The 24,736-nt window shown below is 43.7% G+C and overlaps 1 protein-coding gene across 2 annotated transcripts in view; it reads left to right on the forward strand.

Annotated features, from left to right (window-relative positions):
* Positions 1 to 335: 335 nt before the first annotated feature.
* Positions 336 to 24,736, forward strand: part of LOC142490342 (transmembrane 4 L6 family member 1-like) — a 42,568-nt gene continuing 18,167 nt past the window's right edge. The window contains exons 1-2 of one of the 2 annotated variants that reach the window (XM_075592506.1): positions 336 to 519; positions 20,939 to 21,121. In XM_075592506.1, the coding sequence (XP_075448621.1) occupies positions 20,951 to 21,121 (171 nt within the window). In that variant the 5' untranslated portion in view covers positions 336 to 519; positions 20,939 to 20,950. Of the gene's footprint in view, positions 520 to 19,669; positions 19,707 to 20,938; positions 21,122 to 24,736 lie in introns of those variants that run through there. The other variant, XM_075592507.1, reaches the window with a different exon arrangement.

The following is a 24,736-nucleotide window of genomic DNA, read 5'->3' on the forward strand; positions in this document are numbered from 1 at the left end:
TCTGCAACGGGGTTTAAAAATAAATAAAAATTCAACACCTTTTTCCCTGCAGTAGCTTCATACTTTCGGAGCTAATTAATTGTGTTTTGTAAATTTGATGCAGTTCAGTGTTGAAATGTTGACACCTCTTCTGAAACCTGGGGGACATTCTATGATGCAAAATTACTAATCAAAGGCACGGAAAAACAGTTCATTTGGCTCCCCACACAGTTATTCAAAAATGACATCACTGCAGAGTTAATCAATAAAACTGGGAACACTGACCAAGGGAACAAGGCTGCATTCATTACCTGAATAATCAATAACACGGGTTAGGAGTTGACATACCTGCAAAGCTCCATAGAAAGTTCAGGGTTCTTTCCAAAATCTGTGCTGCTTGAGGCTGGTACAGTACCTAAGAGACACTTGCCTCTGAATCAATGTTGTACAAGGAAGTTGTCTAATACTATAAATCTGGTGTTCATTGTCATTATTCATCTTTTGGGCTTCTGAGCTGCATCGTGAGACCTGAACTGCCAGGTAAGTAGATGAGATATTAGCTAAATATTTTGTTGGGGATAATATAAAGTAGGTGCGGTATTAACACGTTCAAAGTAAAGATATGAATTATTGCACCTTGATATATTTTGCACCTTTCCAATTCTCCAGGTATCTTCCACTATGGCACCTCCCAGTTATATAGAGTAACTTTAAATGTGAATTTCCATTTTATTGCATTTTTTCTTCATGATTAGAAATGGACCAGCATGGTATTGAAATGTAAATGTGAGATGCCACTTAAGTAGTCATAGTTGACAGTTCTTTTATGCTATTGTAGCTGTGTTGGTCCTGACAAATTGTTGCTTTGTTGTAAGTTGTGATACATTTTCATTGAACAACAAGAGTGTTCTTCGTAGTTACTACAGTGTACAGAGCTTTTAAACCTCACAGGTCTATTCTTCATACAGTATGCACACTTGTTGGTTCCCTTAGAAAGTATCTCAACCCGCAACAAATCTACAATTTTGGGGTAACATTAAAAAACTGGAAATGGAAACATGTTGAGTGGGGACATTGAGGGTTCAATACCAGAAATCATATCTCTCAGAAAAGAAGAATGTACTGTATACAGCCTGTTTCAAACAGGCAGCTCTAGGCAAATACCACTCAGTAATGATATACGCAGGCTGCAAACCAACTAGGTTTCCCCCTTATTGCACAAACGTTTTAGAGACATTTGAATGAGTAAATAAGAGTAAGAGTTGCTAGTTCTATTATTTATACTGCTCTAAAATTTAACTAAAGTTCTCATGTGTCACGTACTACATTTGGCAACCGTGAAATGGTAATAAAGCTCACATTGAAAGTGACAGGACCCGACTTTTTAATTAGCTCAGCTTATTATTTGTGTAGGAATATCCCATCATGACTCACAAACTCTGATATACAGTATACTGGGATTTGCACTGCCGCAGATCCTCCATGTGAAATCTAATTATTATTTATATATACTGTACATATGTGTTTATAGATTATGCCAGCATTGAATAATATTATTTAGAATATACCTTGTTAACTACCTCTTTGAGAAACAATGTAGAAGTAATAACAAATATTCAAGTCCTGGAACATTTGGGTAACAGTGATCATAACATGGTCTCATTTGAAATAAATTATCAAAAAACAGATTACAGCCTTCTAACCATCAAGAACGAAGTAATATCACTAAGGGGGATATTACTCTGATAAACCCCACTGACATTGCAAATGCAATCAATGATTACTTTGTGGGGTGTGCTACTAACTTATTAGCGAAACGCAACCCAAACCACAAACCTGAATCTCATCCTGGGAGTACCGATATAGCCCCACCCCCTCCCAACACTGCCCACAATTTTCAATTTGGCCCAGTATCTGAAGAGGAGATTACACAAGCGCTCCTCAAATTAAAATTAAGCAGCCAATGTGGAACTGACTTACTGCAATCTAGGTTCCAAATACTTGGTGCCCCAGCAATTGCCAAACCAATTGCATCCATAGTCAACTCTATCCTGTCTGCAGGCCATATCCCTAAGACCTGGAAAACTGCCAGAGTTGTCCCAACCTTCAAAAATGTGGTCAAAAACACTGTCTCAAACTACAGGCCAATCTCCCTTCTCCCAATTCTATCCAAATTCGTGGAAAAATGTGTCAACTCCCAATAAAGCGATTACTATACCAAGACAAATTTCCATAGCCAATTCCAATCTGGTTTTCGCCCCAAACATTCCACCGTAACTACCCTGCTAAAAGTTTGCAATGAAATCCAGTGTGGAATGGAATGGGGACAACTCCCTGGTGCAATATTCCTTGATTTTGCAAAGGCTTTTGATACTGTTGATCATGCGATCTTGCTTAACAAACTCCAGAGCTCTGGAATAGGGAAACATGCTTTAAAAAACAGCTCCCTGAGTCCCTGTTTAGCTGTGAGACTCTACTAGTTTGACTGTAACGCACAGCTTCATCAGGAATCCTGGGCTCCTCTATTCGCCTGTTCCCGGGGAATACATCCAGTTCAAGAGAGGAAACCTCATTCACTTTGGGCTCGGCAGCAGCAATCAGCGGGAGAAGTGGTGACGTCCCAGATTCTCAGCTGTTTCTTCGTTTCTTTGACAGTCTCCGCTCTAGATTGGAAAAGTACGGTAGCCACAAGGGTTCAACCTGAACTGAATGTATTCCATAGGGACAGGAGAATAGGGGAATAGCACATGAGCCACAAAGCCACACAGAGAAAAAAAAATACCTTCTTCTCATTTAAAGCGGAGGAATGAGTCCTAACATGAGCTGCTAGACACCAAGGCTTGAATAGCAAAAAAGCTGAGACGCTAGGACTCCCCGCAGTGTATTAAATTGACGGACTAGGCGTGGGTAAGATTTCCCGTCTCTGTGTTACACATGGCTTTGTAGGAATAAGTGGATAAAGAAATGACTTCATCACTACAATATATGGGCATTTACAAAAGCGCACCCACATACACCAATTGCCTGAATATCGCTGAAACATCAAGGCAATTTAATCAGCAGCTGAGAGCAAAAAAGCTCCAGAGACATACTGTACTGCAGAGCTGAAACTAGATATTAACAACAGCTGACATTCATTCAGTAATAGCCTAAACATCGTACAAACATCGCGGCAATTCAACCAGTGGCTGAGAGTTAAAGAGCTCCATAGACATACTGCAGAGCTGAAACTCTCCCGCGTGTGTTTGGAATTCTCTACAATTTCACTAGAGACTTATAAGGAATATTTTTGCAAGTGTTATACCTATGTTTTTAAATGTGTTCTTTTTTTAAACAAAAAAATATTAAATAGCATTGCTTGATTTCCTCATATCCTAAACATATATCTCAAAATACTGTATATTGATATTTCTAAATTTTTAGGGAGGCAATCAATTATTCAGTTAACACTAGGGTCTGCTTATATATGGATGGGAATTGATACTTATACTGCGAATCTCTCATTATATCCCACATATTGCAGAAATGTATGCATGTTACTTTGGTTTTTTAATAAGTGCCACAAAATAATTTTTGCACCTTTACCCTAATCCCCTACCCTAATCCCTTACCCTAAAAAATGAATCCCTGACTCTAAAACCCCTTACCCTAATCCCCTACCCTAATCCCTTACCCTAAAAGATTAATCCCTAACTCTAAAACCCCTTACTCTAAACCCTTACCCTAATCCCTTACCCTAAAAGATTAATCCCTAACTCTAAAACCCCTTACTCTAAACCCTTACCCTAATCCCTTACCCTAAAAGATTAATCCCTAACTCTAAAACCCCTTACTCTAAACCCTTACCCTAATCCCTTACCCTAAAAGATTAATCCCTAACTCTAAAACCCCTTACCCTAAACCCTTTCTCTAATCCCTTACCCTAAAAAGATTCATCCCTAACTCTAAAACCTTTTACCCTAATCTCCTTGCCCTAAAAACCTAAATCCTTACTGCAAAACACCTAACCACCTAACCACTAAATTAACCCTCAAATTAAGTTGGCTGGCAACTCTGTGTCCAGTGGCGGAGCAGCTGCAAGGAAGGGACCTTCTGTGGCCAAACTCTGGTGGAGACATGGTTGTGGCCGGACGTCCGCGACCAAACATCCGATTCCGTCCCTGGATGTCTCCATAGTAACGAAATGCTTTGGATTGTTTTAATGGTCTTCTTTACCGAACCTCCTTTGTGATAAAACTGTTAGTAAACTATTGTGTGCACAGGAATACCATGGATACCGACTTTTTCCCTTTTGACGGGATAATTATGGCAGGATAGTTAGTTTAAAGAGATATTGAGGAAGGCCCATAATTATGAGATAAGATTTGAATTAAACGGAGCTGAAGAAAATATAAATGTACAAATTTTCTCACACGTGGACATTTGACGACAAAAGGTACATTCTTTATACTACGAAATATTGCATTTTTATTGAATAGCTTTCAAAGTTTATGGGGAAACGGTACATAAAAGAAAAAAGGGGGGAGAGGGGTACATTGATACAGATAGTTGGTAATATCACATTTGGGGGAGGGTTAAGGGAAGGGGGAAGGGGGCAGCATGTGTACATATATAGCATAGTGAATAGCATTTTTAACACAGCATAAATCACAACATTCAGAATATTTTAATCTAGATATGTGGATATACCTGCATTGCGAAACCAAGGGGCCCAAAACTCCACGAATTCAGTGGTGGAGCCATTCAGATATGCTGAAAGTTTTTCCATATAAATTATGTCATATTTTATTGTTTGTTTGGTTTAAAGATTGGGGGGCAGCTTGTTTCCAGTTCTTGGCGATTGTGCATCTAGTAGCGTTCAAAATTTTGGCGATAACTTTGGCTTCCTTTTTGTTTTGGTTGGTCGCTGGTTTTCCTAGTAGTATATAAAGAGGGTCACATGGAACAGTGATCCCCATGATACTTTCTATAAGGGCAAATACTTCTCTCCATGTTGTCTGGATTTTAGGGCATGACCAAAATATATGCAATATATTTCCCATTTCACCAGGTGAAATGTGTAGGTCTGTTCTGGTGAACACTTTAGCAAACACTATCAAAACACCCCTGTAATTAGAGTGTAGTCTTAGGTCAAATGACTTCTAAAGCTCCATACTAAAAAGTAATACTGTAATAGTACAGAATAGTACATCATCTATATTGTGATGATATTCAAATATGGAAGTCAATTCAAAAACGTCTAGTAGTAAAATATATAGGGATTTGAGCGCGCTGTCCCTCCAAATGTTCTCCCTCGGCTCTCAAGTCCTCCCTGCAGCTCCCCATATCCCGTGATCAGCGGGGCACACTCAGCACATAATACACAAAAATAGGTGCGCATGGAAGGAAACCAGAAAAAAAAACAAAATTAGTACATAAATTTTAATCATAAAATAAAATGACAAATAACCACAATAGATTGTATTAAAATGGAGGCCAAATGACACTTCATATAGATATAGACCACGAAGGTCAAAAGTAGCCCATGCACACAAGGGATTGAGATGGAATTGCTCAAAGCCACACAGGAAATACCCCTAGATGGAACAAAGGCAAAGGGAGTGCTAAGGCTGCCAGGATAGTAAGAAACAGACCTGAGCACTCAAAGACCTCCCGTGTGGTATCCTCGTGGTGTATCTGGGCTAAGCAGCAGCGCAAACAACCGTCGTCACGGACATGCGACGCTGCGTGATGACGTCACCTACGCGTTTCGTGTCATATGCCACTTCTTCAGGGAATAGTCATGAGCTCTCATAGGGATGTTTAAGTACCTCAATAGGATAACCAATCCACCAATGAGGAGCATCGTCTCAACAAATACATCAACCTTCCAATCAGAGACCATATACATAAATACACAGAAAAAACAAAAAAGAACCTATAATACATGAAAAATGAATTAATGTCTACAATAGGGTGTTAATAAAATGATTTAAAAAATACTTATGTAGCCCTCTTACCCCCACCCTAAGTGAGATTGAGGTGGGTAGGTGTATCTGACTACTTATCAGTGTGGTGCTGTACCTGTTTGGCAACCAGGAGGGCTGAGCGTCCGCCACGGGGAACCTGGGATGAATTACTCTTACTACTACTATATGGTGCAGTGCCTCCACCTGCGATGGCTCCCAGCAGAGCGGGAGTTGTTCCTCGCAGGACACATACAAATGAACACATACACTAGATGTAAAATAGCAACGGTCTTTACTATATGCAGAATGTAACATAACACATACATCAGCAATACACAACAGTATATATGTACCACCCTCTGCCACTAGCTGGCAACTATAACCTTGCCCCTAACTGGGCTATAACCTCTTTAGCCCCTAACTGGGCTATACCTTTACACCCTGTAGGAGGACATGTGCAGAGGTACACAATGGAGACTGCTGTAAGGTGAAATTATAAAAAGTCTTTATTGTGCCTGTCGCTTTAAACAGCAAAAAAAAAATCAACATAAGCGAAATAGTGAGCCAACCAAAAAACCCTATCTCTGCTTTGGAGACTATCTATACATGTAGCTCAGCCCTCTCTGACTGGGTTGGTTAGCTAAGCTATTTACCAGACCCAAATCATGGAGACATTTATCAATACACAGACATAGATAATAGTCTTATACGAAAAAGTCTTATCTGTTAGCTGGGCTGCTGTAGGGGAAGCTTCTCTGCTCTCCTGGAACCGCACCCTTGTGTGCACAGAAAATGTCAGGCTCCAAGTTTAGAATCTTGTCCCCTTTGTCTTGTGGTCAGCTTGTCGCTCAAGACATCTGCCCTTCCTTAGTTTAGCCCCATTGTGGACTAAGGAATCGCTGCTCTGTCTCCAAAGTTCAGCTCAGGTGTGAGCTAAGGAGTCTCACTTCCTGTCTCAAAAGACAGGCTTTTCTAAGCAATCTAATCAGGCAGGCGGTGTTAGTTAATTGCCTACCAGCAGTTAACCACCACACTGCTGGATTAGAGGCACATTTGTTAACAGGGATAAGTCCCCTGTTACATACACTGGCGACACACTTTATTCGAGCTCGGCTAGTCCCACGAATTCGGGTATACCCGGGTGTATTGAGGTTTGTGACTGTTTTCTGCCCGAGTGCATTGAGGTATTTTCCAGGCAGGGATTGAAGCATTTTATTCCCGCTGGCTGCAATACTGCACAGTATATATATATATACTGCATTACAATTCATGAATTTATGCCATCTGGTAGACACACGAAGCATTGCTGCCTATTAAATCCTAATCATTATCATTTAACAGATCAGCCGCCCGTCAGCCAGGCATGAACCCAGGCTGGGAAGGCAAACGCAACGGGGCTTGTCAGAGGTGAGGAGCGGCGCATTCCAGGTATCTGCCAGGTACATACTGGGTATTTGCTCGAATAAAGTGTGTCGGTGCAGTACCTCCCCTGTTTGTGGGAAGCTCGGGCTTACCACGGCCAAAGCCCATCCTTCCACTCTCATTCGAGATCTTTCTGTGACTTGAATGAGAGTGGATGGAGGAAGAGAACCCTCTGTCCCGCTGGGATTGGAGCCCTTTCTCCAGTTTATTTTTGTCTCCTCCCAAAGGTGCTTGAGATCAGCACTCCTCAGTCGCTCGAGGAGGACTTTTTCCAAGTAAAATCTTTTTACCGAGTGTGCGGTCATGAGATTTGCGTTGCGTCGGGCACTCCTCTTTTTGTAGACAAACTGTATGGCAACAGTTGTAGAGCAGTTAGGACTAGCCCTTCGAGTTTTCCGCTCCTGAAGCGGTCTTTCTGCACCTCCCCCACACAACGGAGTCGCCAGTTCAGCTTCTTTGGGACTGAGTTGCACCTCCACCTCCCTTTCCAGAGAACGTTCTATCTTTTCAGCTTTCTCAGCTAAGGATTCTTCTGGCTTTGATTCTGCACTCCTACCTCTGTTTGTTGCCTGTTGGGCAGCTGTAGGTTTGGCTAGTGCTTTCTTAGGTGGTTCAAACTTCATAACCTTGTTTTGAAGGTGCGTGGAGTCCCCAACTCTCACTGTACCCTTGTCCTCACGGGTATTAGTTACTGTGGGATACCGGTGCTTGGGCAGAGCCAATACCTTTTTCCGTATTGGAGGACTCTGTAAGTTACTGGTCTGCAGAGTCTCAACCTGTTTGAGTGCATCTTGCAAGTCTCTTCTCAGGGAATCTATCTGCGCACTTTGCTTTTTCTGAGTCTGTATCAGTGTCTCCTTCATATTCTGGAGCTCTGTCATTTTTGTCGTTAAGGTTGCCGCTGCGTCTGTTTTCTCCTTGGTGTACTGACTCAAGGGAATGGAACAGTCTCTCTCTCTCTCCAGCTCTTGCTCCAGTTTCTGAGCCTTCTCATGCTCCCTCTCATACAGAGTCACCTGGTATCAAAGCTCCGCCTCCAATGATGCTCTGAAGACATGCAGCGTGGCCTTTAGCTCCTCATACTGCTCTGTGGGGACGTACTGGGTATTCAGACGTTCCTGCAGCGCTTGTACCTCTTTAGCAGCCTGCAGCTTTTCTTCCTGCAGCGTTTGCTGCTTCTCCTCAGCATACTGGAGGTGTGTACACAGACCTTGCAGTTGGTTCTGCAGTCGGTGCTCTGCTTCAAACTTTTCATCTTTCAAAAGCTTATTTATTTCTTTAAGCACGTGCAGCTTTTCATTCTTTCCCTTGACGTGTTCTGTCAACTCAGAATTTTCCTTTTTCAATCTTAAATTTTCTCTTTTTTCAGTGTCTGTACTATTCAGGGCCTCCTTGCAGTCCACCTTCCATTTTTGCACATCTGCTTGGAGGCGGGCTGTCTCCTGGCGTGAGACTTCCCTCTCCAGGTTTAGGTTCTGAAGCTCCTTCTGAGAGACTTTGAGATCTAAGTTAAGATGTAGGATAGTTTTCCTTGAAATGTCCAGCTCCTCAGTGAGACTGTGAAGTTCCTTTCTGGAGACTTCCAGTTCTGTGCGGCAGCTGTTGATCTCATGATGTGAGGCATCCAGTGCTCTGCGGAGTGTATGAACCTCCTTCTGAGATACGTCTACCTCTGTCCGGACACTGTTGACCTCCTGTTGTGAGGCATTCAGCTCTATGTGAAGAGTGTGCATCTCTTGCTGGAAGACTGTCATCTGCTTCAGTGCATCCTCATACTTCCGCTTCAGCTTAGCCATCATTTTATCAGATTGGCTCTGCTTTTCATCCATGGCGGTAATAGTAGAGTTTGCAGTATCTAGCTCAGTCTTGAGATCGTCCAATTCTGTCCTGGCCAAAGAGTACATTGTGAGCACATCTTTCTGTAGCTTCACGTTATTTTCCCGTTGCCGATCACAGTCACGCCTGGCAACCTTCAGGGCATCCCCAGGGCTGGTTAAGGGATCGTCACTCACCGGTTCCGGCTCCACTTCCCTGGGATGGTTGGTTGAGGTTTTTTCACTATTAGCACCGGACAGACACTTCTTTGGGGTCCACGACTTCTGCCATGGGCCCTCTGGATATTCGGTCATCCGCGGGACGACTTCTCCATTTTCTCTAGGCTGCAGGGCATTTCGGACCCCATTTTCCTCTGCAAAATCTGCAGATGTGTCTGTTCCTTCCACGGTAAGTGAAGAACCGCTTTTCTTTTTCTTTTTTCGCCTTTTTGTTTTGGATGACACCGTCCCCTCAGGGATACTGGGGTCTCCATCTTCATTTGAAATTTTAGCAGTGTCACTGGATCCACCTGGCTTTTCTTGCAACTGTAATAGCTGACGGAAATATTTGTTGATCCACTGCTCCCGCTCTTTCTCCTGCCGATCATTTTCGTCAACATAGGGAGCGGTCTTTTCGGTTCGTACCGAGTTCAGGCACCCCCACCATTCTTGGGGCGTTTTGTGGGTGTGACTCGGTTTGGGTTCCCCATAAGAGATGTCTTCCTCCTCATCGGACTGGAAGGGCAACTCTTCTGTGGGGTAGGGTTCATTACAGGAATGCTGTATTTTGTCCTCCATTTTGGGGCTATCAGGTATATTTTTGTTCTTGACCTCAGGAGGCGCTATTGCAGCTGTTGTCACTGTATTTGCTAGAACCCCCAACAGTTCTAGTCCTACAGGTGGGCATATTTTGCTTGTAGAGGTCGTAGCTCTCACAGGCCTCTCTGTAGACTTTTTCTTTCCTTTAGTAAGTTTTACAACATTAGCATTCATGTGCATGCATTCCCTCTCGTCGTCTGAATAAGGCCTGAAGGGACACTGCTCTGTGTGGTGGGGTTCTTTACACCAGGAACACATTTTCTTCCCTATTTTTACAGAGTCTGTATTTGACTTCAGCTGGGTGGCCATTTTAAATTCCCACGGTTCTATTTCTATAAATACAGTGCTTGCTAGCTGCCCATTTTCTGGCTTCAGCAAAGGCATTTGCTTTAAACCATTTACTTGCTATGTGCAATCCCTCAGCTTCAGCAATAGAATTTGGTTTTCTGCTTGAGCTCAGTAATTTTCAGTCCCATCTTTGGGTATTATGGCATTCACTCTCCCAAGATACATAGGCAGACAATTTTTTATTTATTTTTTACTTGCAGGAAAAAAAAAACATTCTTTGCAGTGGAATATTTCTTTTACTACCGGCAGAGTAACTCAACACTCAGCAATTGGCTTTGGAATACCTTTTACACAGTTCAGCAATCCCTTTTCCCCCTGTAGGGCAATTTTACACTCAGCATTTGTTTGCTAAAAATTCCCCTGCTTCAGCACAGTCTTACATCAATTTTCACAATTTTCTGCATATACTCCATTCACAGCTGGTAGTCCTATGCGGTGTGGCAACCTTTATTTGCAAAATCAGTATCGCTCGTGGGTCACCATCTGTATTCACTGCTTCAGCGAAACTTTTGAAAACAACAACAAACACCTATCCCTTTTAAGGGCTGACTCACTTCTTGAACCCTGACTATGGCTGGAAGGCAAAACCCCTATTTCAATGACCATATTACACTTTGTGATAGGCAAATAAGGTTTACCTGCTTCAGCAGTCTCTCTCTCTCTCTCCTCTTGGGATTGGGGAAAAGAGTCCATCTGTGGTTTTGTAGGTTTCAGTGCAGTGTAAGTTTCCTGCCTGGGTGTGTATCCCTTTAATTTGGGATGAGAGGTGGCCTTTGAAGTTTAAAGGGCCAGGAGGGAAGGAGGGAGAGCAGAGCGGTTATCTCCTGTGAGTCGCGTGGACTCCACACCGGGCAGGATCTGGCCAGGGCTAGGGACTGAGTGAGTACCTCGTTTCCCTATCATAATAGCCCTCTCTTGCTTTACCCGTTACCGAGGCTTTGCTTCATCATTGCAGTCCTTTAACCCGTTACCTTTTATCCCGGTGTCAACTCCGTTTATTATTTATTTATTATTGATGTTGCCCTGCTTGGCACCAATTACCTTTACTCTTGGAGCTCATACACGGTTGTTGCTCCCTATCTATACATGTAGCTCAGCCCTCTCTGACTGGGTTGGTTAGCTAAGCTATTTACCAGCCCCAAATCATGGAGACATTTATCAATACACAGACATAGATAATAGTCTTATACGAAAAAGTCTTACCTGCTAGCTGGGCTGCTGTAGGGGAAGCTTCTCTGCTCTCCTGGAACCGCACCCTTGTGTGCACAGAAAATGTCAGGCTCCAAGTTTAGAATCTTGTCCCCTTTGTCTTGTGGTCAGCTTGTCGCTCAAGACATCTGCCCTTCCTTGGTTCAGCCCCATTGTGGACTAAGGAATCGCTGCTCTGTCTCGAAAGTTCAGCTCAGGTGTGAGCTAAGGAGTCTCACTTCCTGTCTCAAAAGACAGACTTTTCTAAGCAATCTAATCAGGCAGGCGGTGTTAGTTAATTGCCTACCAGCAGTTAACCACCACACTGCTGGATTAGAGGCACATTTGTGAACAGGTATAAGTCCCCTGTTACACACCCCTTTCCCAACCTCGTGTCCAAAGACTCCAAGCCCACCCAAGTGTGTGAACAGGCCTGTCACATGTGAGGAGCAAGTTAAAGTTGGTGCACGTGTGGAAGGTTGTAAATACCTGCCCAGGTGTCTCTACACCTGGGTGTCTTCGCAAAGGATCTACCAGCGCCGCTTGGTCCAGCGCTGATCTGTACCTCCGCGTGGATGGGGTCCAGCCGAACGTCCCACCACAAGGGCAGTCTCTGTATCAGCAACACAGTTTTCAGGAACATGCAGCAACACTATCACTGGTCCCTGCACTAAGGAACTGCACAGGATCTGTCACTAGGTCCCTACCTAGCACACAGCTGAAGGGGCACAGGGTCCTTACCTAAGGGCCTGTCCCTGTGAACACCCACCCTCACTAGTGGGGAGTCAGGACTTCAACTCTAGCCGGGGGATTTCTGGCCTAGAGCAGAAGCTCTCAGCTCTCTGCCCCCCTTCTTTCCCCCTCTGAGTCCTCAGCCTAACTGAACAATCCCTGTCTGCACACAACATTGTATCTTCTTTGCAGCATGAGAATCTGTCAGCCTTAGTGGCTGTCTGACTGCATGTGACAGGGATTATAGGGCATTCCCCAGAGGCTGCTGGGAGATGTAGTCCACTCAGGACCTCTTTCCTATGGGAACCGCGTGCGCGATCTCTCCTGCGCCTGTGCGAAGCTGTAATGGCCGCCGCTACGCTTAACTGCGCCTGCGCAACTTCCCAGAGCTCCTGCACACTTGTAATGGCCACGCTACCCTTGCCAACCTCTGTGCATTGCGCGAACCTCGCGTCACAACCAAGATGGCGGCGCCCACCGGGAGAAGTTGCCGTCCCCTTCCCCCACTGCCACAGGGGTAAGACAGGGGGCAAAGGAAAATCAAGGATACCGGGAGTGACCCCCTTACACTTAAAAAACCATTTACAAGAGATGGCCAAAAAATGATATTTAAAGATCATCGCAGCTTGCTTTTTCCACACATGGATCAGAGCTAAGCTCGCAGGACCCAGAAAATAATGTGATAATAATAATAATGATGAACATAAGACCATATCTAATAGTTATAAAATACAAAACAAATATTGTATAAAGATGTATTATCCCAATTGCAAGAGATGACATATAGTAATTAAACCAAAAACATCGCAGCTTGCAATATTATAACATTGGATCAGAGGATCACCCGAAGTCTCTGATTAGCCTGCGCACCAGGGAGTAACGCAGGGCATACCCTAGATATGTTTCACCTGATAGGCTTCACCGGGGGGTGGGGGGTGGTTTGTGAGTGATTCTGCTGGGTTTTTGTATATTCTGGTCACTAAGGATACCGAGTGATGCTAACACCTGATTGGTCTGTTGGGCCGCCGCGTCATAATCACTTGCAGCTGTGATGTGTAATCTGGTTGGTTAGTTCTGAACACATGATCGCCAGCAAGGTTTGTGATTCGTCAAGAACGTTAATAGACTAGCATACACCAGTGTGTTCTGGTCACTATGACTTCCAAAGAATGCTCATTTCTGATTGTCTATTCGGCCGAAGCGTCATAATGACACCTTGCTATCCATTGCAACTGTGTTATAATCCAATTGGTTAGTTTTAAACATGTGATCACCAGCTAGTGTTTTGATTGGACAAAAATGAGTGATAGGGTTTGTTTACATTATTTATGTGATCTTAAAGATTTATACCTTAAAACTTATTCAGGTTCTCCACCCAGACAGCAAAACCCAAATAATCTATTTGATACTATTTCAGTTATATTTGAATATCACCACAATATAGATTATGTACTATTCTGTGCTATTATAGTATGGAGCTTTAGGAGTCATTTGACCTAAGACTACACTCTAATTACAGGGGTGTTTAGATAGTGTTTGCTATAGTGTTCATCAGAACAGACCTACAGGCTCAATATCTCTTGCACCTGTCAGTCTGGTGATATACTTTTGTGTATAGGGGTGTGGACATATATTACTTAGTCAGAGTCTACATCTGATCAACACCACTAAGAGTATAAGTCCACAGCATACCAATCATCCTACACACAACACAAACATAGGTATACAGCCTCTCTATCCCTGTACCTGTTCCTCTTGCCCAATTTGGGGAGCAGAAGTCCGGATAATTTGTGTCCCTCGGATAAAGTTGTTATTTTAACAAAGCAAACGGGGAGCCTGTGATATACCTGGCAACACTAACAAACTGTATACAATTACACAATTATACCACAGATTTATAGGTTCACAATTACTGAACCAGTACAATTTTTGATATTTTTTGATAGAGTGCAACACAATACGCCGACATATTATCTTATCTAAAGATTTAGTCATTCACAATAGAATAAAGCACTCCCACATACGTGACCTCTTTATGTGAGAGGGTTTCACGTTACATTTAGGATCAATTTGTTGTCTGACGCTTCAAGGATTTTCACAAAATCAGCTATTATCACAATGAATTCAATAGTATAATTGTGATTTATGATAAAATTAGTAGCTGATTTCGTAACCAATATTCAACGTGCAGATCAAGCACCCTGACGTCTCTCCTTCTTTTTAATTTATTTTAATATTTTCTTTTGGTTCATGTTTTTGCTTTCTCCACTACATGTATATTTTAATTTAATGTGTTAATAAAATTACTTTTTAAGCTTGTCTAGGGATGTTTCTCCAGCGCGACACAATGGGGAGCTCTCTCTACTTTGTCCAATACATTATCCACTCCCAGTCAGCCCCACCCCTTTATCACCTATTGTAGTGGAGTTTTGATCACATCTGAATATAATTCTTTGACCCTCCTTGGTGTTTGTGAGGGGTACACACATACCCCTTGGGGGGTACCCACCCTTCTTGTCTAGTAGTGTAGCCTAATATATTCTCCTGTATTTCTGTTCCCATTTTACAGTCCCCTGCAGGAATGTAAGCTAGGGATGCCAGGTATAGTTAGGATCCCTGTTATGAAATAGCTGCAAGATAGGGACTTTGGGATCAGGAGATTAAGGGTGGTGTAGCCCTGGCACATTTTGGGCTACCAGTCTGCCCTCCTCCTGGCAGTAAGCCGTAGAAAAAGCAGACAGCCAGGAGTAATCATGGGGTTTCCCCACCTCTATGCAGCCTCAGTGAGTCACAGAGAACATGGTGCAACCAGGCCTTGTGTCCAATCAGGGGCACGGGGTGGTTCTTGCTTTGCCTGTACTTAATGAGCTGCACTTCCTTGATATAGTCAGTTGCCTCTACCTTGAGAGAGGCTGGTCTACCCGTAACAATTGTGCAGGGCTCTGCCAATCTGTGACCCTCCCTTAGGGGAACGGTGGGAGACTATTCCCCTTACTCCACCAGGGAGTAAGGGAAGAGCTAGGACTGCTTCTGGTGCCCTTGGCTAGGAGTGAAGGTCCAGAGACATCCTGAGGGTGAAGGCCCTAAGCTCTGCTGTTGCTGTACCATTGAAGTGTGCTAATAAAGTGTTCAAGTTGTTTACCATACCTTCGTGCCTGAGACTGAAATCTATCAGGGAGAAGAGTAAAGAAGTTCTCTTGCAGGGATTTCACCGCTCAGCCCTGGGGTCTGCAAGAGATGGAGGTGCTGTCACCGTGAGTACGAATCAGTTTATACCTCAGAAGCTTGTTCTGACATCCCCAACCATCATGTGGGAGACTCAGATCTACTGTGAGCCAGCAGGTATGCACCACACTCCATGTAGCAGCAGTGTAATCACCCAGGGGGGGGGGGGGGGAGAGGAACACGAGCTACAGTGGATATTAGGGAGAAACTAGGGTTAAAAAGTGTATTGTTTGTCACACCCCCAATTGACACATTTTGAGATACTCTGTATATTAAAAACAGAAACAATGGGGCTCATCTCTCAACTATACGGAGGATTGGTCTATTCGGGAGTAGCATACGCAGAAAAACTGAATTACATGACACAGTGGGAACAAGATCTAGGGGAGACTCTAGAAGATGAAGACTGGACAGCAATAGTTACAGGCACAGCAAAGAGCTCGATATGTACGACGTTAAGGGAGAACACGTATAAAGTTTTAATGAGGTGTTATCTCTCCCCGGTGAAATTATCTAAATTTGTTCCAGGATACTCCCCATTGTGTCCTAGACAATGTGGAGGTGAGGCAGATCTCTTACACATGCTGTGGTCCTGCCCTCGGGTACTTCCCATATGGGAGCAAATTAAAGATTGGCTTCAGAAGATTTTGGGCCTCACAATCCCATTGGACCCCTGGCTGTTCCTTCTAAACAGACCAATAGAGGGGATCAACAGACGACAGAGAAGCCCAATGCTACATCCAACATGACAGAAATACACAGTAAAATACTTATATATTCTCTTGAAAAAGGGTCATTTAGTTTAACCCTTTGGCCAAAGCGTTGTAACCTTGCGAGCCACGACAAGGCAGACACCCGTTCACAAGTCCTAACACTACCAGATAAAATACTAATATACCTCGATTAGGATTAAAATTCTCATTTACCTCTATTAGGAGGGAGAAAGATCACATTGGATCTATATCCAGTAGAATGAAAGGAGCTACTAACTTGGGAAGTGGGGAGGGGCGGGCTTAAAACCTGGGAAGGAGGAGCCACTAACCTCCAACAGCTGAGACAGCTGAGAATAGGTTAACAGAACGCAATACCCCAGCAAGCTCTTTTTGGGAACCTCTGAGCCCCCACAAAATATATGTATGTATTTAAGTGTCAAAATGGAGTGCTATTGAGCGTGGCAGATGTATACAACAGGCGACAGAGAAGCCCAATGCTACATCCAACATGACAGAAATACACAGTAAAATACTTATATATTCTCTTGAAAAAGGGTCATTTAGTTTTACCCTTTGGCCAAAGCGTTGTAAGCTTGCGAGCCACGACAAGACAGACACCCGTTCGCAAATGTGTATTTCTGTCATGTTGGATGTAGCATTGGGCTTCTCTGTCGTCTGTTGTATACATATGCCACACTCAATAGCACTCCATTTTGACACTTAAATACATACATATATTTTGTGGGGGTTCAGGAGTTCCCAAAAAGAGCTTGCTGGGGTTTTGTGTTCTGTCAATAGAGGGGATCCCAGATCACAGGGCAAACTAATAGCGCATTTCGCAACAGCAACGAGGTGTGTGATCACAGCATTATGGAAGCAAGCTGAAATCCCAACATAATTTGGTTTGTATGCCAGATGGAAAAATTAACAAGTTTGGTTAATGATACTGGCGCTACATTTCTAAAAGTCTGGACTATGTGGTTAGCACAAACAGACATCCCAGGGGTGGATGGTACTACAATTCTGCTATGATAGTCTCGGAAACACGTTCTCCGCTAACCTAAAATAATAAACAAAACAAAAAAAAATCTAGACAATAGCCAGAAGGCATTAGCTGGTCTGTTGGCTTGAGATCCGTGGGTTAGGTCACGTGGGAGACGTGCTCTAGAAATCTTGAAGAGAAGAAGCATGGATCAAAAGATTGATAAGCAGAGGATCGGACTCTGGTGGGGCCTGCCCAGCAGATGGGATATGAATTAGCTGGGGGAAGTTGCTGCTTGTGGGTGCGTTTCCCATTGGCTAATTCATATTTCCCGCCCACCTGTTTTTTCAAGCTGGCTTGGCACGCCCCTCCTCAGCAGCCAGATGAGCCCCCACTCTGATTGGTTGGTGGGAAATGTTCTCACGCTCTGATTGGCTGCTAGTCCCTGTACCATGTTAGACATAGGACACCGAAGTCTATGTAAGGAACTGCCCCAATCAGAGCTCTCTCTCAGTCTTCCAGACTTACAGGTAACCTTTGAACTTGGTCCAGTGACGCGCAGGCAGGTTTTCCCAGGTGTTTTGCTCGCAATAGCAAAGCACTAGGCATTGAAGTGCCAGAGAAGCCTAGCCTAGCTGAGGACAAGTTCTGAGGAATAATGTTACTTGTTCCAGGTTTATTCCAGTAATGTGGAGCGGACAGGGTAAGCCTTTGCTGAAGCAGGCGCCCTGCACCTAGGCTAATTTTCAACCCCAGATCCCCAGTAAGTGTATTCTGTCTGTATTTTGTATTTCATTGTGTGTACACGGGTTTACCCAAAGAAACCTCATTTTATTCCACCATCTTGTTTTGCCTAGTGAATGAATAATGTAATATATTTATGTTGTATTGTCATTATTTCCTTCTTAGCCATTGTACTGAGTGGTGGAGTATGTTGACACCATACAATTAAATGAAGATAATGATAATCCTATTAATAAAAATTGCAATCCCAATTAGCAACATATATAGTAATAGCAGGTTTCTTACCATATTTAACATGGGCCTCCTAATTCCACATGTGTTCTTTTAAGACACAAAAGCCTTGGAGCAAATTAGGATTTAATAAACTGTACAAACAGTGCAAGGGTATTCGGCAGCCTCATCAAACCTTCAGCCCTGCGCCCCCCCCCCCTCTCACCCCATCCTTCTCCTCCACCTCTCTCACCCCAGTCCATCTCCTCTACCCACTCCACCTCAATCACCCTTCCTCCTTCTCTTCAATCACCCTTCCTCCTCTCTCAACCCCCCTTCTCCCCTTCCTCTCTCAACTCCTCCTCTTACCTCCTCCTTCTCATCTCACCCCCCTCCTTCTCCTCATCCTCCTTCTCCCCCTCCTTCTCCTCTCTCACCGCTTCCTCAATCCCCCCTTCTCCTCTCTTAACCCTCATTCTCCTCTTTCTCTCTCACCCCATCCTTCTCCTCTTCCTCTCTAACCCACCTCCTTCTCCTCTCACTACTTCCTTCTCCTCTTCCTCTCACCCCCCACCTCTTCCTCTCTCACCCTATCCTCCACCTCTCACCCCCTTAACAATGCATACCTGGCTTTGGTGGTCTAAGGTGAAGCAGGGCAGTAGAGGAGGAAGGTGGTTGGCGAGGGAGAAGAGGACTGAAGATCACGGGAACAGAGCAGAATGGCCAGGGAGGCCATTGTAGCAGCAGCAGACACGGAAGTGTTCATTGAAGACTTCTGGGTCGGACCAACAGGGCACGCTCCTCCTCGTTGTCCTCCTCTGCTGCCCTGCTCCACTCCCTCGAACTTCTTCTCCCATTGCTACCTGACATCGTCCTCCTCTGATGCTGCTCTGCTGCCGCTATGTGCTTCAGAAACGTACAATCATACCAAATGATACTAGACCAAATAGCCAATTCAAGCCTTCATTAGCCAGAGGGACCAGTGAGCACAGCGTACCTGAGCTCTGTAGCATGAACAGGGTTAGTATGATGCCTATGCCTAAAAATAGATATACCAAAGAAAGAAAGTACTCAGTTTAAGTTAGCACTCAAGCATCAGTAATGATGAATGTCAATATTAAAAATAATCTTTATTAGAATACATATAATTAAAATAAATGGTGCAATGAAATTAGTAAAAAGGGAGCAAAAATAAAGGGTTAATTTCCTATAGGAGCTTGGAACTGTGGTTTAAATAGTAATGTTACAGTCCCCTAAGTAGCTCTCCTAAGGTATAGTTTGTGTTCTATATCATTGAAATCATAGTGGTCAACCGTTGTGGTATACTGAAATGCTCTCTGAGTGGCAATCTAAGACTATACTAATGATAGTACATTGCTACTTCTAATTAGACCCCATATATCGGTCTCATGATGTGACAGCATCAGATGACTATAAGTCCTGAGTGATGAGGGCTACAGTCTCCGTTTTGGATACTAATAATACTACCCCCTGGCCACGGGAGAAAGTATATATAGCATAGTAGCTCTAACTGATTGTGCGCAGTGAAATTCAGCAGCAGTTGAGCTGCCGAGCTGCACTGGTAAGCTGTGTTACAGGGGGAAGAGCACCGTATCTACATTACTAACTATACACTATTAGCTGAGCAGGGGTTCCCTACTACTTTCCCTTTTCCCTCCCCCTCATACCCGTGGTATATATATGCCTAAAAATAACCTAACATTTACAATAACACTCCCTGTCACTGATTCCCATGACCAGCCATGCTAGTTCACTTTAGGACATGTGCCCTTGTTCTATGTCTAGCTATTTTTAACTGTCCATGCAGCAGAAAGTGATTTCAGTTTAGAATTATTCTAGTGTTGGGAACCTCGCTCCATGAAAGTTTAGAAGAGAATGGTCCACCAGTCTCTAATAAATAAAATCATAATGTTCAACTTACTTATACTCCAGGAAAATGCTTATGCCCTACAGCTGCTCCGGCCGTTGTTCTAAAACTTTGCCGGGTGCACCGCTCGGAATACCCCTGTCATGGTGCGTGATGTTTTCCAACCTTTCCGACTTAAGACGCGAGTGCAGAAAATGGCATTTTAGAGTTCTGTTTTTTAAACACCTGAAATTGACACAGTAGCACAGTACTGTACACATTGCAATTCATTCATTTCATTGCACCCAAAGAAACAGAATCCATGAAATTCAACAAAGCAATCACGATAAGCGCAGGTGCCTGGGGCGATTAGCCGCGTTCATGCTGCGTGGTGTACAGCAGAGCACACAAAATCGGTGCCGTGAAGTTTTAGAATAACGGCCGCTGCAGCTGTAGCATCACTCTCAACTGGGTACTTATTGGCATTGTTTACCTGTTTACCTCACAACATAGACTGCACACCAATATGAAGCCTTCAGGAACATTGTTGTTGCATACAGTACATATGTAGCAGTCTTCATAGTTTCCCCAGATAACATAATTGATATATAAATTATAACTCAGAACTTAGAAAGGTGGTGGTTTTGAGACACTCCAGTAAATTGTTCCAGAAGTGGGGTGTTCAGTAGGAGAAGGAAGATCAACCAGATTCTTTATTGAAACTTGAAACCATAAGCAGGTTTCTGAATGCCGTTCTATGTAGATAAGTGCTGTGTACTGCAGGGATAAGAGTATTGCAGCGTTTCCATATCATTCAATGGCGGTGTTGGTGTTGAATATTACTATTAGACTATCCCTATCCCATACATCTGAAAGAAATTGTATCCATGTTTTACAAATCCTTTTCTTTTAATGCCTTCTTCTTTGTTTCCTCTTTGGTTTTGCAGTTTCACTGGACAATGTGCACAGGGAAATGTGCAAGATTTATTGGGGTGCTTCTCTTCCCCCTCGCAATATGTGCCATCATTTCAAATCTACTTTTGTTTTTTCCAAATGGAGAGATTTTAAATATAGACGAGATTACTGATTTTGTGTGGTTTTTTCATGGCATCATTGGAGCTGGATTGTTGGTAAGAAACAATATATATATTGTGCATTCTCTACAGAATTATATGGTTCTCGTAAGTTAATTCTTTTTGAGGAAACTCACGGAATTGCAATTTATCAAGATTACAAATGACTTTTTATATCGTTTTTTTTTTTTACATTGATAAAATATATGTTTTCATACATTGTAAAAAAATAAAACCACAAATGCAATTTATGTTTACAGTACAGTATCTTTCAAAATGAACACAATGCACTATAAAGTATTACTGAGCCAATCTATACTTCTTTTACATAGAGAACAGAGAAATTGTAGTGTATTGTTTTCTGACTTACCCCACTGCTTCTCTCTAGTACTTTGATACTCCTTCAAAAAACCATTCTCAAAACTTTAGCCATGGCAAACCAATATCCTGTACATTATTACTGAGTGAGCAGAACTCAATGAACATTTTACAGATTCTAAATACTGGCGCTTCTTCAATTCCTCTTTTCACAGCTATGTGTTATTATACAATGTATTGTGTTGTATTATGTCCCAATTAAATCACAAAACATTGAGGAGGTTTTCTACTGTACATAGCTAAATATATTTTTATTTCTTTGTTTAGAGCAAATCTGTACACATTACACACTATAAACTTTGTGAGAATCTTAAAAGCGCGCTATAGTGTTCTAGTAACAAGTAAACAATTGAGTTAATAGATTGATTTCAACCAATAACTATATGAGCCTCTATGGTTAAAATTGCCTGAATATTCTGCATCTTTCACAAAAGTTCTACTTGTTTCCAAAATGCAGCCTGCATATTTTGCACACACAGCAAAGAAACCATACCTGTATAGCGAATATATACATATAGAATATATAGTGGTTGACAAATCACCCAAAAATCTACTCGCCGAACCAAAAAATCTACGCCACCTAGCCCCGCCCCTCACCACGTAGTCCCGCCCATCACCACCTAGCCCCGCCCCACTTTAAAAAAATTGAATAAATTCCTAATAAGAATTGTGTGTGTGACTAGTCTGGGTGGGTTTGTGACTAGTCTGGGTGGGTGGGTGACTGGGTGGGTGACTGGGTGGGTGACTGACTGGGTGACTGACTGGGTGACTGATTGGGTGACTGGGTGACCTACTGACTGACTGGGTGACTGACTGGGTGACTGACTGACTGGGTGACTGGCTGACTGACTGACTGGGTGACTGACTGACTTACTGGGTGACTGACTGACTGACTAACTGACTGGGTGGGTGACTGCCTGGGTGGGTGACTGCCTGGGTGGGTGACTGCCTGGGTGGGTGACTGAATGACTGACTGGGTGACTGACTGACTGACTCGGTGGGTGACTGTCTGGGTGGGTGACTGCCTGTGTGGGTGACTGCCTGTTTGGGTGATTGACTGGGTGGGTGACTAGGTGGGTAAGTGACAGGTATGTGTCTGCTGCCTAACAGCTCCCAGAGAGGGAGGAGGGTGCGCGGGGGTCATGTGGCTCCTTTATGAAAATCGCTGCACTTACTTCGGGCGCTCTGGCAGTGCTCATCACTGGCCTCCCCATCCTCCGGATCAGGTCCTGCCAGCCGGTGCGCTTCCTCGGGGCTCACATGACCCGGATCACCAGCAATCATGACTCCGGGGAAAAGGCATGTCCGCGAGCACCGGCAACCCCAGCAGCTCCGTCAGCCTCAGCACAGGCGGAGTAGTTGCACCGCCTCCCTCGCACCGACAGCGCACTCCACTAGCCTCCCCCTCATCAAGTCCCGCCAGCCGGCATGCTTCCTCGGGGCTCACGTGACCCGGATCAAGCGGGACGCCGGGGAGAGGCAGGTGTGCGAGCACCGGCAACCCCAGTAGCTCCGTCAGCTTCAGCACAGGCGGAGTAGTTTCACCGCCTCCCCCGCACCGGCAGTGCTCTCCCCTAGCCTCCCCCTCATCAGGTTGCGCCAGCCGGCGCGCTTCCTCTGGGCTCCCGTGACCCGGATTAAGCGGGACTCCGGGAAGAGGCAGGTCCGCGAGTACAGCAGCACAGGCGGAGTGGTTGCACCGCCTCAGTGCACCTTGCTCACGGGCCTGCGTCGGCCATTTTGTAGCCTCGCAGACCCAGACTCGCCTCCAGCTACACTCCCGGCTATAATCTCGGGCGGCCATCTCACTCCAGCGGCCATTTTTGGTCACTTCCCGCACGGCCATTTTAAGTGCAGCTGGAGAAGGAGTAAAATGCCACCGCAGCATCCCGCCACAGCACACCACCGAAACACCTCGCCACGGGGTAAAATGTGGATGCCACGGGCGACAAGGCGACCGCATTTGTCGAAGACTGTAAATGTATGTATTTATGTATGTATATATATGTGTGTGTGTGTTTCATCATTAGGCACCTTCCTGCGAGATACCTTACTGCCTTACATACTTATTTATTTGAATGGACCAAAAGGTGTCTACCGCAGCCTTGCGGTATCTTAGGGAATTGCACCATTTAGTAAATACGGCCCAAAATTCTTTACCATAACCTCTACTAAATGCACAGTTATGTTTTGGGCATATCTTTCAAACTATGGCAATTATTCATTTATTGCATATAAAAGATAGAATACTTCATTTTTTTTAATGCTGTCTTAAAATAGAAATAAATGTACTTGTGGACGAGTGGAGCTACACAAATCTAGAATGAAATGATTGTGCTACCGATATAAGGGCCTATGTTATATTATTTATAAATGTGGGTGTAAGATGTCAGTGCTAAAATGTTACACAAACCTTTAAAAAATGTGCATCCTGCTGTATGTATGGAGACTTCATACAGATGTAGCAAACTATTTTGCAACCTTTAGTGCGCTCTCGTGGGTGAAATAGTGCTATAGCCCCGCCCCCTTTTTCACGCACAACTGTTTCACAATGATGAGCGCGTCTCCCGCTGCCCTTTGTGTATGTCCCGCTGCAGTGCACCATGGGTTGCAATAACGTTGGCTCCATCTGTACATTTGACGCTTAACTTGTTTTAAATAATTTTTGACACATCCCTGGCATTGAATACCTGATTGATACAATTTAATTGAAAACAGAATTCTCAGTATTTTTTCTTTATAACTAGTATTAGTAAATATCAATTATTAGTTTAATATTATTTACAATAGCCATACTGCAAAAATAATAATATATATATATATTTATTATATATGTATTTTAACCTATATAATGAAACCTCCATGCTGCATACTGTATAATACATTTTTAGGTTGATACATAGCAACTTCATTCTGCGCTAACACTATTAAGAGTCTTTTTATGGTTTACGCTTCGCTTTAATTAAAAATTTCACCATTGCTTAGTCGAATTTTCCCATAATCAAATGTTTATAAAAAAAAACGAATTATAAAGGTGACTTTTTTCGAACTCAGACAAATTTGGGAAAAGTCAAACTCGCAAAGGAACACCATTTGTGCAGCGGATTCAAACTTTGGCAAAAAGTTTGCCCATCTCTACCCGCGAAACCACTGACGCATGTAGTTGCAACTTTGGGAAGAGGGTGTATACTACATGTAGCCTTTGTTCCCCCGTGACTAGAAGGGACTACCGGTACTGCCGTTACCTGTTGGCTAACAGAAGGCCTAAGCCTCCGCCACTGGGTGCCTGAGGTG

Source organism: Ascaphus truei, chromosome 3, assembly GCF_040206685.1.
Source record: "Ascaphus truei isolate aAscTru1 chromosome 3, aAscTru1.hap1, whole genome shotgun sequence".
NCBI classification, from domain to species: Eukaryota; Metazoa; Chordata; class Amphibia; order Anura; family Ascaphidae; genus Ascaphus; species Ascaphus truei.